This window comes from Camarhynchus parvulus, chromosome 9 (assembly GCF_901933205.1).
Source record: "Camarhynchus parvulus chromosome 9, STF_HiC, whole genome shotgun sequence".
NCBI lineage: Eukaryota > Metazoa > Chordata > Aves > Passeriformes > Thraupidae > Camarhynchus > Camarhynchus parvulus.
Window position 1 is genome coordinate 18,989,883 of NC_044579.1, and position 12,282 is coordinate 19,002,164.

The following is a 12,282-nucleotide window of genomic DNA, read 5'->3' on the forward strand; positions in this document are numbered from 1 at the left end:
TGGCATAGAAGAGTCTGGGGGCCTGGCTGCTCTGTACCAGGTAGCTGGGAAAGAGAAAGCTCAACAGCTCCTACCCCAACTCCCAGACGTTTGGATTTCCCCAGGATCAATTTCTAGCCTCCCTCCCTCTGGAGGTGTGTGTGGGCTGCCCAGCAGGCTCTGCCAGGGGGGCTGTGGCTGTGTGCAGCTGTCCCCAGGCCCCAGAGCAAACCCTGAGCTGAGCAGGACCAGAGCACCGTGCAAGAGGGGACACTGCTGGCAGCACAAGGGGATACAGGAACTTTCATTGCTATGTCTTAAAATAATGGAGCAGTATCTGCTGGCTCCAAAGCTGTGCCAGGAGGAAGCATCTGCTGTCAAGAAACTCAGGAAGAATAACAAGACAACACCCTTGGTGAGAGCAGGAAATACCCTTGCACGTGTTTGGTTAATAAATTAATGTGGTTGCCCTTGGAAAGGCTCGTCCTGCAGCTCCTTTCAGCATTCAGGGGATTTTTCCTGTGGAGGCAGTGAGAGCCATAGGATGGGGGTAGGGCAGGTGTCATGCTGGGTTCCTGTGCCCCACACCAGGATTTCTGTGCCCAGCTCTGCCATGGTGGGGATGGCTTCACCACCACCTGTGCCATGCATTCCCCCCAGGGGAAAAAAACGTGGATGCCAGGTGACACAGGAGGTTTATCTCCCCTCCTGGAGCTGTGCCCAAGCCTGGCCACTCGCACTGAACACAAGCACAGTTGTGACACAGCCTCACAGGTCCGCTCCTTTCTTCGCAGGATCACTTCTCCCCAGTATCCCACCTGCAGTGCCACAATTTATCACTGTCACCCTGTGTTAAGTTGTCTGGCACTTCCCCCTGCCCACCCAGGTCCCTCCTGGGGATGCACTGCCCAACACTCCATGAGCCATATGCCCACAGAGTTCAGCTTGGACTTGTTTTAAATTCCAGCTTTGTGACTCTTTCTGTGCTGAGTCACAGACGTTGTTTTCCACATCCAGCCCACTCAGTAGTGCCATGATTTGCATTTTGGGTTGTTTTTTTTTTGTGTTCCTTCCCCTTTCCGAGAGGGGGGGGAGGCAGAGCAGTGGTCAGGAGAGGCACATCCATGCTGAGGAATCAGGAGGGTGTTTCTGTACAACCTCACTCTGGCCAGCCTGGGCAGCTCTAAGGAACTTGTAAAGGCTGCAAAAAGGCATTTTTTGCCTGGGGCAGGCATGTGCCCTGCCTGGCTGTCAGAGCCCCAGGCTGGGGTGCAGGACTTTCAGGATGCCCTCTCTCTGTAGAAACCAGAAGGATTCAAGGGGTGAAGGTTTACAATGTTCCTCCTCAAATACCCAGTAAAATCAGTGACTCAGCATCCAGCACAAGTATTTGTAGCCCCTGGGATGCACCTTGATTCCCTCCTGCAAAAGCCATTGATGGAAACGTGCCCCTTCCTCCTTCCCCTTCCTTGCTGAAGTCCTGTGGTACAAACCATCTCTGTGTGTCTCTCGGACACAACTGCCCCTCACTCATCTCAAACAACATCCCTGAACCACAGTCAGGAGCCAACAGGCAGCAGAGGAACACTCATGCATGGGATCACACCAGGAAGGCAGGGAGGCCCCACCTTTGTCTCTGATTCCAATCCCACCACGCCTGAGGCACACAGAGTCCTCATGAAACACTGCAACCATGTGCAGAGATTTTATTCCTCTCCCCTTACCTTCAGCTGCTCCACATTCCAGCATCTTTGAAAAAAAAGAGCTCCATGTGGGCCCCTGTCCCAGATTCCCATTTCTTGCACGTTCCCTACCACCGCCCCACACGGTCTGGACAGGAGCAGCTCCACCTGCATGCATCCCAGCTGCTCCTGCAAGGGCCTGGGAAGGAGAGCTGAAGCAGAGATTTACTTTCGCTTCAGTTTCCTCTTTCCTCCCCCTTTAGAAAGAAGAAACAAAAGCCCAGAGGTACGTTATATTAATTTATTTGGGACACACCAAAAAGGAAAGTCAACAACTGTTAACGTACAAAAGTACAGAATCCTGGGACAAGATTTACTGTCCTGATTAAAAAGGCACCATGGTCCCAAAGAAGAGTAATCAGAATACCAGAATACATGATTTAGAAATTTTCCCCCTGTTGCAGCAGAAACAGAGCCAGGCTTTGGCTCTATCCACAGTCAAACCCAGTTAAAAAAAACCCAAATATGATTTTAATGTGATAAACTCTGCTCAGCCTGTACAGGATGTCGTGAAAAGAGTCACAGCCTAGAAGTTGGTCAGATTTTTTTTGTCTTATTTTGAAACAGTGAAGGTGATTAATCACTAAATAGGTAACAAGGAAGACAGCAAAATGCTGACACCTGCGGCTTGACTTTCTGTCAGACACGTCAGTTCAACTGAGACCAGCAGGCTGAGTGTGGGGCTTCTGAATGAAATGCAATTCCCTGTGGTAGACAGGAAGTCAAATTTGACAACCTTAATTTCCCTGAATCCCTGAAAATCATAAAGCACTATACAGCTGTGTTCCATATCCGAGCCAACCCAAATGGATTTGCTTTACACACAAGCATTTATACTGTCAGCTATATCTGTAATAAAAAGGGGACTTACAGCAGTTATTAAAAAACTTCTACTTTGGCGAGGTCCGAGCTTGGCTATATTCCCTGCTGAAACAGAGCTGCTGGTGTAGAGACCCAGTGAGAGGCTCAATCCAGCATCTCCGGGCTGGAAGGCAAATAGTTTAAACGTGACATAATTTGCATGGGGAGGTCAGTGAAGCATGTCAGAGAGAGGAGATGGAGGGAGGCTGTGAAGCCTCAGGCAGCGGAGGCTCAAGGGTGCTGCTACCAAACCTGTAAAACTACGAGTGGTGCAGAGCACGCGGCGGGCACTAAATACTTTGGAGCGACTTACCATGAAGAGCTTGTCAGAGACACAGAGCAAGGACCCTTGTAAGGAGCACGGTCCCTGAGAAGGGACACACAGCTCTCAGCCAGACAGATCTGTGCCAGGTGGCCGAGGCTGGAGCCTGCCTGGGCAGCCCGGCCCGGGCCGCCGTGTCCCAGGGGACCAGCAGCTGCTCCGTGTTTCATTCCTCCTTTGGCACAGGACTTCAAAGCAGTCCGAGGACTGATTCATCAAAAGTAAATGAACTGTCAAAATTATTCGTACATGCATTTATTGTTAAAGGGAGCAAAAGCCAAAGAATGAAAGAGCACAAGTTAATGTCAGTAAATGATGTGCAGGACGGAGAGGAAAGAAACGGGAAAAAGCTGAGATACTGGAGTGGGGAAACCAACATTCACACTGGAAGGTAAATTTTAAAACCAGGCAAGTTTGCGCTCTTTCTACCACAGATCTTTTGTGGACATATAGAGACTTGGGGGTTTTCCATTTTCAGTGTGGTCTGGCAAGGTTGGGGAATCTCACCAGAGAGATCTCCAGCACTGGGTTTCACTGGAAGTTCAAGTCTCTCACCTTTAAAAACCAGTAAAGCAACTCTTAACTAAAATGTCACAGATAGTCACTGCTCAGGATGTACGTGGGCAAGAGGGTCACGCTTTGTTCAAACAACCTCCGGGTGGAAAACTACCATCTTCCCCCTGCTGGTCTACAGGCACCACCTCGGGGGTGGAAGAGCAAGCCCAGATGTCGGTGCCTGCTGCTGTGAACACCACAGCTACACCTGGGAAGGCTTATTCTTCCCTGTGTCCTAAAAAGGCAGTATAACAGTTTATAAAATTACTCTCATCTTAAAACTAAATAATGTAATTTGCATTTTCTCCTATGTTAACCCCCTCCCCCCAAAGATAAAACATTACCACTTCATTTAGGATTCACACCCCAGATCCTAGATTAGGGACTTCATGATAAAACTCATCCAGTTACAGGAAGGTTCATCCTGATCAAGGAAACGTTGGTAAAATAGAATCTAGAACAAAACATTCAGAATCACCAATGCTTTAACAGCCAAAGCACTCCACTGTCTTCTGCTCTCTGCCTGCTCCTCAAGCAGGAGAGCAGTCTCTTTCCAAAAGCACAGCATGCCTCTCTGGGGCTGGTGACACACGCTGCAAACCCACTTCCTTCCTGGCAGAAACGCCAGCTCCTGCAGGAAGAGGCCAAGCATCTTTCACCCCCAATGCAGCCAGGGCTCTTCAGCACAGGGATTTTCTGTTAGCAACAAGTCCAAGTTACCACCCTGCAGTAAATCCGTGTCCTGATTCACGCTGTTAGGCCACCACTGGCTCAGAAATGTTGAGAGACTTCCAAACCCCACGGATGCAGACGGGACCTTGGAAGAAGAGGCTTATGTGCTACATAACCTTGGATCATCCTCTGCATCTGAGCCTTGGCATTGCTGGCTGCTGACAGCTCATCCTTCCAAATCCATATGGTTTAGTCCTTGCTGTCACGGTCACCATCCCAGCCCTCTTCCCTGGAGGCAGCATGTTCCTGAGCTCTGGCTTGAGGATCTACAACAATCACTTCCAATGAATGGTGGGATTTCAAACTTGCCTAACGTGTGCATTGCCACCTTGTACTCCAGCAGCTCTGCCCGCTCTCAGCGGCGGGCACTAGCAGTTTTTCACCTTTTCCACAGTCTCGTAGAAGCCAGGCCTGACCCTGCGGATGCTCATCCGTATGTGCTCGCCCTCCAGGGGCAGGTCAGTGCCGGCGGTGGCGGCGGTGCAGCGGCGCTTCCGCCGGCCCCGCAGCGAGAAGGCCGGGGCGCCGCCGTTCTCCTCCTCCACAGGATACAGCTCGTCCACGCTTGTGCCCTCATCCGACTGCTCCTCGCCCTTGTACTTCATCTCCTTTGCCTTGCTGCTCTCCTTCTCTTCCCTGGCGAGCTTCCTGAAGTGCTCCAGACACTGTATCTTCTGCCTTCTCTCCATCATCTTCAGCTCCTGCTTCTCTGTGAAATCTTCGTAGTACATTTTTCTCTCATTCCTCTGATCTTCCAGAAACTTCCACTCGATGCTGGTCATTTTTATCCCACTGTACTCCTCCAGTTTATCCCTCATCTGTGTGTCTGTACAAAACACGTCAAAGAGCTTCTCCGAACTCTCATTGAATCTGTCGGCTCGCTCAGAAAAAGCCTGGTTCTGTCTCTGCTTCCTGGTCTGGTACAATCGGGTGAACTCCTCATACATTTTGAGGATGAGTTTCTTTATGTTCTGCGTGGCGATGGTGTGCAGGTTGCAGACCAGCCAATGTTCCTGCAGGTGCTCTGCAAGCAGCTGGGCCGCGTCCTCCTTGGAGCGCTGGGCCTGGCCGGCCCTCTTGGGCTGCAGCAGGTACAGCATGTTCTGCACCACATCCTTCTTGGTGGGCAGCACCCCCTGCGCGAAGCCCGACGACTCCACGTACTCCACAGTCCCCAGGGTCTTCCGTGCCCTCACCTCGGTGTCCAGTGATTCCATCACTGCTCGGTAGTTCTGTGGTTACGACATAATCTGAAAGACGGGAGGAAAACAGAGGAATGTGTCAAACGAGGCAGTTTTTTCCACGCAGCAGAAACAAGCCGATGTAAGCCGTGCTGAGGCCAATGGGACGCGGGGGCTTTGCGGCGCTCCGCCGCTGTTGGACGGCTGCGTTAGCCCGGCCCATCCCAGCCCCTGTTCCGCGAGCCTATCGCTCCTCGGAGCGGCTCCCAGAGCCTAATACGGCGCGTCTGCGTGCGGGAATTCGGCTTTAATTGAGTTTTGCACTTCGCCTTGGCAATTACAGCGAGGCAGGCAGGCCAGGGCCGCAGCGCCAGCCCGGCCGTGCCCGGCCCCGGCTCCTCCCGCCTGACCCGCCACAGCGCCGAACCGCCCGCTCCCCCCCCCCGGCCCTGAGCGCGGCCCGCACCCCCGCAACCCCCCCGGGGCGCGGAGCCGCGAGGCACGGCCGCCTCGGGCGCATCCCCGGGCAGCTCCCGCGGCTCGGCCTCGCACCGGCCGCGGCACGCGGGCCGCCTCCGCCGTGCGTCGCTGAGTCACGGCGAGGCGGGCCCCGGGCGCCGCCCGCCCCAGCCCCGCGCGGAGGTCGTCGCCTCTCGCCCCCGGCGCCCCCCGCCCGGCGCTCACCGGCATCGCGCGGAGCGCGGCGCGGAGCCTGCGCGGGGCGCGGCACGGGAACCGCGCCGACGGTGCCGCCGCCATCTTGGCGAGGGGAAGCGCCGCCGCTCCCTGGCCTTGCGTCCGTCCCGGAAGTACCGCCCAGCCCCCCGCGCCGGAAGCGCACTGCTCGCGAGCCACGCCCATTCCGACTCGAGCGGAGCGTGAGCAGCGCGTGAGTGACACCCGCCGCGACGCGGCGGAGGAAAAGGGGGACGGGGTGTCGCGCACCGCCCGCCGCGGGCAACGGGAGCCCCGTGCGCTCGCGGGACCCCGCAAATGGGCGGGCGGCAGCGGATTGGGCGGTGCGGCCGGGGGGGCGCGGTGACGGAGCCCCTACTGCGGGGCAGCTGATTGGTCAGTGCCCTGAGGGGGCCCCGGCCAGTGAGCTGATTGGCGGATGCCATGGCCGTGGGGCAGTCAGGAGGGAGCTGATTGGCGGATGCCATGGCCGTGGGGCAGGCAGGAGGGAGCTGATTGGCGGATGCCATGGCCGTGGGGCAGGCAGGAGGGAGCTGATTGGTGGTGCCTTGGCTGTGGGGCAGGCAGGAGGGACCTGATTGGCGGATGCCATGGCCGTGGGGCAGGCAGGAGGGAGCTGATTGGTGGTGCCTTGGCTGTGGGGCAGGCAGGAGGGAGCTGATTGGTGGGTGCCATGGCTGTGGGGCAGGCAGGAGGGAGCTGATTGGTGGGTGCCATGGCCGTGGGGCAGGCAGGAGGGAGCTGATTGGTGGGTGCCATGGCCGTGGGGCAGGCAGGAGGGTGATGGGTGGTTGTGGTGCCCCAGGCAGGGCAGGTGCCTGGTGCCCCATGGGCAGCCACGTGTCTGTAACCCCCGATGCCAGATGCCAGGTTGGTGACGGCAGCCAGACGGTGACAGTGACAGTGACAGCAGTGATGGGCGCAGGGACAGAGCCGGCGGAGGCGCAGTGTGACTCATTGGAGGGGTGAGGCCCTGCCCTGCCCCGTGCTCCCCCCTGTGCCCCCCAGCACCGCTTATCTGCCCCTGCCTCTACAGGAGGATCTACCTGGACTACAATGCCACCACGCCCCTGGCCCCCGAGGTGTCCCAGGCCGTGTGGGATGCCATGTGCCAGGCCTGGGGCAACCCCAGCAGCTCCCACCCCGGAGGTAGGGACCAGGATGGGCCATGTTCCCTCCTTGGGCTGGCCCCTGTGGTGACAGGAGCCCGCGGAAGCTGCTGGATCTGGTCCTGCAGGCAGCAAGGCCAAGGAGCTCATCAGCAGCGCACGGCAGAGCCTGGCCAAGATGCTGGGAGGCCGCCCCGAGGACATCATCTTCACCTCAGGGGGCACGGAGGTGGGAGCAGGGGGGACCCCCTTCCTGGCAATCCCTGCCCACCACCCTCTCTCCAGCTAGCAGCAATGAGGAGGGTAGGAATGAAGGGCACTGTGCTCCTTCTGAGCCTCCATTTTCCCTCTCCATTTTCCCTCTCCCTCCTTCAGGCGAACAACATGGTGATCCACACTGCCTGCAGGCACTTCCATGACAGTCAGCATGGGACGGGGGACAGCCGGGGCATACCACACATTGTGACATCGAGTGTGGAGCACGACTCCATCCGCCTGCCACTGGAGCAGCTGGGGAAGGAGGGCCTGGCAGGTGAGTGGCACTGGCACAGATGAGGTTGGAATGGGGGACTTGTTTCTGCTGGTGTTTTCGGAGGAGGGCAAGATCCTGCATGCTCTGTGATGTTCCACTTTCTCCCCCTGGAGAAGGGCACCATTTCCCCCTGTGGCTGATCATGTTGCCCCAGGCTGGATGTGTCAGCTCCCTGCTCTGTGCCTGTGCTCCCACCACCCACACACTCCTGCCATGCTCAGTGGGGAACATGCAGCCCTGAGTGCTCACAGCGAGCCTCAGGGCTTGTCTCCTGGCCTGCAGAAGCCACCTTTGTGCCTGTGTCCCCACGGAGCGGGCAGGCAGAGGTGGACGATGTCCTGGCCGCCATCCAGCCAAACACCTGCCTGGTGTCCCTCATGCTGGCCAATAACGAGACCGGGGTCATCATGGTGAGTGTGGGCACAGAGAGGGACGGGGCAAGAGATACCCTGACAAAGAGGAGGTGACAGAGGGGAGCAGAAGGGATGCAGCCCCTCGTCCCTGCCACCAGCCCGTCGCAGAGCTGAGCCAGCGCGTCTGTGCCCTCAACCAGCGCCGAGCAGCGCAGGGGCTGCCCCGGATCCTGGTGCACACGGATGCAGCACAGATGATTGGCAAGGGGCGCGTGGACGTGCAGGAGCTGGGCGTGGACTACCTGACCGTCGTGGGACACAAGGTGTGGCCCTGCTCATGTGGCCCAGCTGCTGGTCACCCTGTGTGACATCTCTGCTGGGCTGCCAGGGGGACTTTGGGTGCCCCACGCAGCTTGGTACCTCACCAAAGTTCTCCTGCTGGGTGGTGCTCTGCAGACAGACTTCACTCCTGTGGAACCTGTCTGGGCTGAGGGGCAGGAGACTGAGCATGGGGAGCAGCTCTGTAATGCTTGTGCCTGTGCAGTGGGCAGAGGCCAGCACTGGAGGGCACTCAGATTTGGGCAGGAGGGCAGGAAGCACTGTCAGTGTCCCCAGGGTCACTGTGGCTGTCCCCACAGTTCCATGGCCCACGGATTGGGGCACTGTACATCCGCAGCCCCGGCACCGCCACCCCGCTGCACCCCATGCTCTTCGGAGGGGGACAGGAGAGGAGTTTCCGGCCAGGGTAAGGGGCCAGGTGGTTACCTGGAGAGCTGAGCCCCAGGCTGGTGGCCAGGCCACATGGGCTGCCTTGTCTGAGCTGAGGTGGCAGCTGTGTCACCTGCCAGCCCTGGGGCAAGCAACCCAGCACGGCTGGGAAACGGATCCGTGCATGGAAACTCCCTGGAGCTCAGGCTTTGCCAAGAGTGTAACAGGCTGGAACTGTCTCCTTCTGAACCACCTCAGAGAGGTGCCCAGGAGCCCCTGCCAGCCGTGAGGGGTCCCGTGAGGGAATGTCTGTGTCTTGGGGTTGGGTTTCTGGTCAGGAGAAATAACTCACTGGTCCCTGTTCCCTTCCAGCACTGAGAACACCCCGATGATTGCTGGCCTTGGCCAGGTCAGTTGGGATGGTCTGGGATGAGTGGTGCAGACTCAGCACAGAGACAGCCACTTGTGCTCCCTGGTCATCAGAAGGGACAAACTTGGGACATGTGGGAGGGAGGGTGAGCTGGGAAAGGTGGTGGGGCTTTCTGATGCCAGTTGAAGGAGGTGCTTTGGCACGCTTGCCGAGGGTTTGCAGCCCTGACAGTCACCCAGCTCACATGGCACAGGGCACTGAGAGGGGACACAGGGGACCTGGCACTGCACAGGCTGTTCCAGGCTGGGCTCACATCCCAGGGACCATGCACAGGGGGAGGTGTCCAAGGGTCACTGGTGCAGCCTGTCTGTGTGTTCTCAGGCTGCAGAGTTAGTGAACAGGAACTGGGAGGCCTATGAGGCTCATATGCGGGATGTCCGGGATTACCTGGAGGCCGTGCTGGAGGTGAGCACATCTGGTCCCTCCCCACAGTCTCAGGCTGCAGGCTGTGGGGCCTGGAGCAGGGTGAATATGTCCCTCTGGCCCTGCCCACCCCCTCATAAGGACAGAGCTGCTTGGAAACCCAGAGAGGTTCACAGCCCTCTGATTTCTCCAGGCCTCCTTTGGGAAGCAGAGGATTTGCTTCAACAGTCACTTTAAGGGCTCCAAGTGGCTCTGCAACACCTGTAATTTCTCCATCCTGGGCCCAGGCCTTCAAGGTAGCTCTTACCCTGCTGCTGTCCCGTGATTGTTACACAGAGCCAAGCACCTGCCCCTCACAGCACCTGTGGCTGAGGCTGGGGGGCACTTGGCATGGCTCAGGCAGGGAGGTGAGGCAGGAGTAGCCCTGGAGGGAGCCTTGGCACAGGGAGAGCTGTGCTTGTGTTGCTTGTGCTGCAGGACGGAGGGTGCTGGCTCACTGCAAGGTGCTCCTCGCCAGCGTCGGGGCTGCCTGCCACTCTGAGAAGGGGGATCGGTGAGCAGACGGCTTTTCCAGCCCCTGGGTGACTTCCCAGAGAACAGGAGTTGGGAGGGATGGACACAGGACAGGGAAAGGGACAGTGGGTGGCTTGGGCAGCATCACCTGGAGCAAAGAGGGTACAGAGCTCCTCCTTCCAGAGGAGCTGAAGTGCTGTGAAAGGGATTTTTGCAGGAGACACAGCTGGAATGCTTGATTGCTGCTTGGAAGGACTTTGTCCCTCCCAGCTTTGGTTATCCAGCTGAGCTTGGAAGTACTTTTGAACTTCTGGCACTACCAGAAGAGAGCCTGCCTTGTGTCTTGGTGTGCGTGGCTCACCTGCTCCAGCCCTGCTTGGGTGTCCAGATGGCTCCTTTAGGGGATATGGGACTGGGTGCTTTTGGCCTGGTCTAGAGCAATGCCCTCTGGATGTGGCAGAGCTGCCAACCCACAGGGACATGGAACAGGCTCTTCTTAGAAGAGCCAGATCCCCCTTAGGGCAACAAGCCTAGTGGGATTGGATGCCCCTGGAAAGCAAACAGGGGACTGTGCAGGGGACAGGTACCTGGAGTGTATCTGCAAATGTGATTGCTCCTGTGGCTCGGTGAGGCTCCCTGCTGATGTGTGGAGCTTCCTCAGCCTTCCAGTCCAACCTCCTGCTCCTGGCTGTGTTGCAGGCCCTCCCCAGTGCTGCTGAGCTGCGGGATTCCCCCAGAGGTGGCGCAGAACGCGCTGCGGCTGAGCGTGGGGCGCGGCACCACCCGGGCAGAGGTGGACAGGGCTGTGCAGGACCTCGTGCAGGCTGTGGAGCAGCTGGAGCAGGACCGGGCCCCATAGAGCCCTGAACTGCTCCACGGACACCACTCAGGTTCTTGGGGTGGGCCCTTGGCTGCCAGCCTGGGCTCAGGGGTGGCAGGGGGAGGTTCTGAGGAGGGGGCTTGGCTGCTTTGGGGCTGGGACAGCTCCAGGGCTTGCCAGGACTCAGCCCTTCTGCACACTGGAGGCTTTTGCAGAGTCCTGTTGTCCAGTGCCCCTGGCTGGCCAGAAGTACCTAGCTGGGTGCCTGCACATGTGTGTGTTGGCACAGCTGAGCCTCAGAGCTCGAGTCCCTGCAGAGGGACAGGCATGGAAGCCATGGAAGGAGGAGCCTCATGACCTGGTTGCTTTCCACAAAGGAAGCTTTCCTGCTGCCTGAGCAGCCAGAGGAAGAAAGACCATCTGCCCCAGAGTGAAATGAGGAGTTGATAGAAGCACAGCAGGATTCTGGGCTGGGAACTGCTCTGCCCTAAGCTGTCAAAGGGATTTCTGGCTGGGCAGAGCTTTCCCAGCACTGCTTTGCTTTACCTGCTCCCCTTTTGTTCTGTCCTTCCTACAGGGTGCCGAGCTCCTGTTGCCAGCTCTCCCTGCTCCTCAAGGAAACAGTTGTCGGGGCAGCTGTAACTGTGCCAGCACCTGAGGGACCCCTGCGTGGCCCGGGGGTCTCTGGCATCACCAGCACTGGAGGACACAAGTGTCACACGGATCAGGAGCATTGCCATCTGGGCTGGCTGATGTCAGGGAACTTGATATCCCTAAGTATTCATAGGAATAAAAGTAATTGCTGCTTCTTTTCATAAGTAAAATGTATTTTCTGTGGGGGAAACTGGACTGGTTGGAGCCGCCTGAGTGGTGCCTTTTCCCTCAGAAAATGCTCATGTTACAGAACAGAGGCACAGGCAGCTGGAGTGGGAGGTGCCTGCAGGACCTGGTTGGCACAGAGCCCATGGACGCAGGTGCTGGCCTTTCTCTTTACAGCCACATTAGAATGGCCAGGAATACTATTTGGGCTCATAGAACCCTGGGGCTCTTGGTGAATCCAATGTCTTCCAGGAGTTTTAGGACCCAGGCACCCTGAGTGGCAGTCACTGATGCTGCCAGGCTGGTCAGTATTACCATGCTGCTCACACCTCCACCTCAAATGCATTCTTTTATTTCTCCATTTTTTACACTCCCTTGGATAATACTCAAAACCTCCTTTAGAAAATATGGTTCCATAGAAGGGATTTTGGTCTGTTTTGGGGCTACATCTTTAATCTGTCATGGACCTTATAGTTCCTGGGCTCCTGTCACAGCTGTGGCACAACTGGAAATTCAGCTTTTGGAGCTCACTTTCCCCCACAGGACATGAGGGCTTCCTGCATTGTT

The 12,282-nt window shown here is 57.4% G+C and overlaps 2 protein-coding genes across 2 annotated transcripts; one reads left to right on the forward strand and one right to left on the reverse strand.

The window, feature by feature from the left end:
* Nucleotides 1-1,951: 1,951 nt before the first annotated feature.
* On the reverse strand, nucleotides 1,952-6,377 carry LOC115906954. The gene is made up of 2 exons (XM_030954544.1): nucleotides 6,057-6,377; nucleotides 1,952-5,441 (listed from the first exon to the last, which is right to left on the reverse strand). Exon 2 carries the CDS (start codon nucleotides 5,406-5,408, stop codon nucleotides 4,560-4,562), a length of 849 nt encoding a protein of 282 aa, XP_030810404.1. The 5' UTR covers nucleotides 5,409-5,441; nucleotides 6,057-6,377; the 3' UTR covers nucleotides 1,952-4,559.
* On the forward strand, nucleotides 6,133-11,697 carry SCLY (selenocysteine lyase). The gene is made up of 14 exons (XM_030954543.1): nucleotides 6,133-6,261; nucleotides 6,932-7,033; nucleotides 7,105-7,217; nucleotides 7,306-7,406; nucleotides 7,553-7,709; nucleotides 7,992-8,119; nucleotides 8,221-8,385; nucleotides 8,701-8,807; nucleotides 9,143-9,179; nucleotides 9,522-9,605; nucleotides 9,757-9,859; nucleotides 10,041-10,116; nucleotides 10,776-10,966; nucleotides 11,474-11,697. The coding sequence occupies exons 2-13, from the start codon at nucleotides 6,984-6,986 to the stop codon at nucleotides 10,933-10,935; spliced, it is 1,281 nt and encodes a 426-aa protein (XP_030810403.1). The 5' UTR covers nucleotides 6,133-6,261; nucleotides 6,932-6,983; the 3' UTR covers nucleotides 10,936-10,966; nucleotides 11,474-11,697.
* Nucleotides 11,698-12,282: the final 585 nt, after the last annotated feature.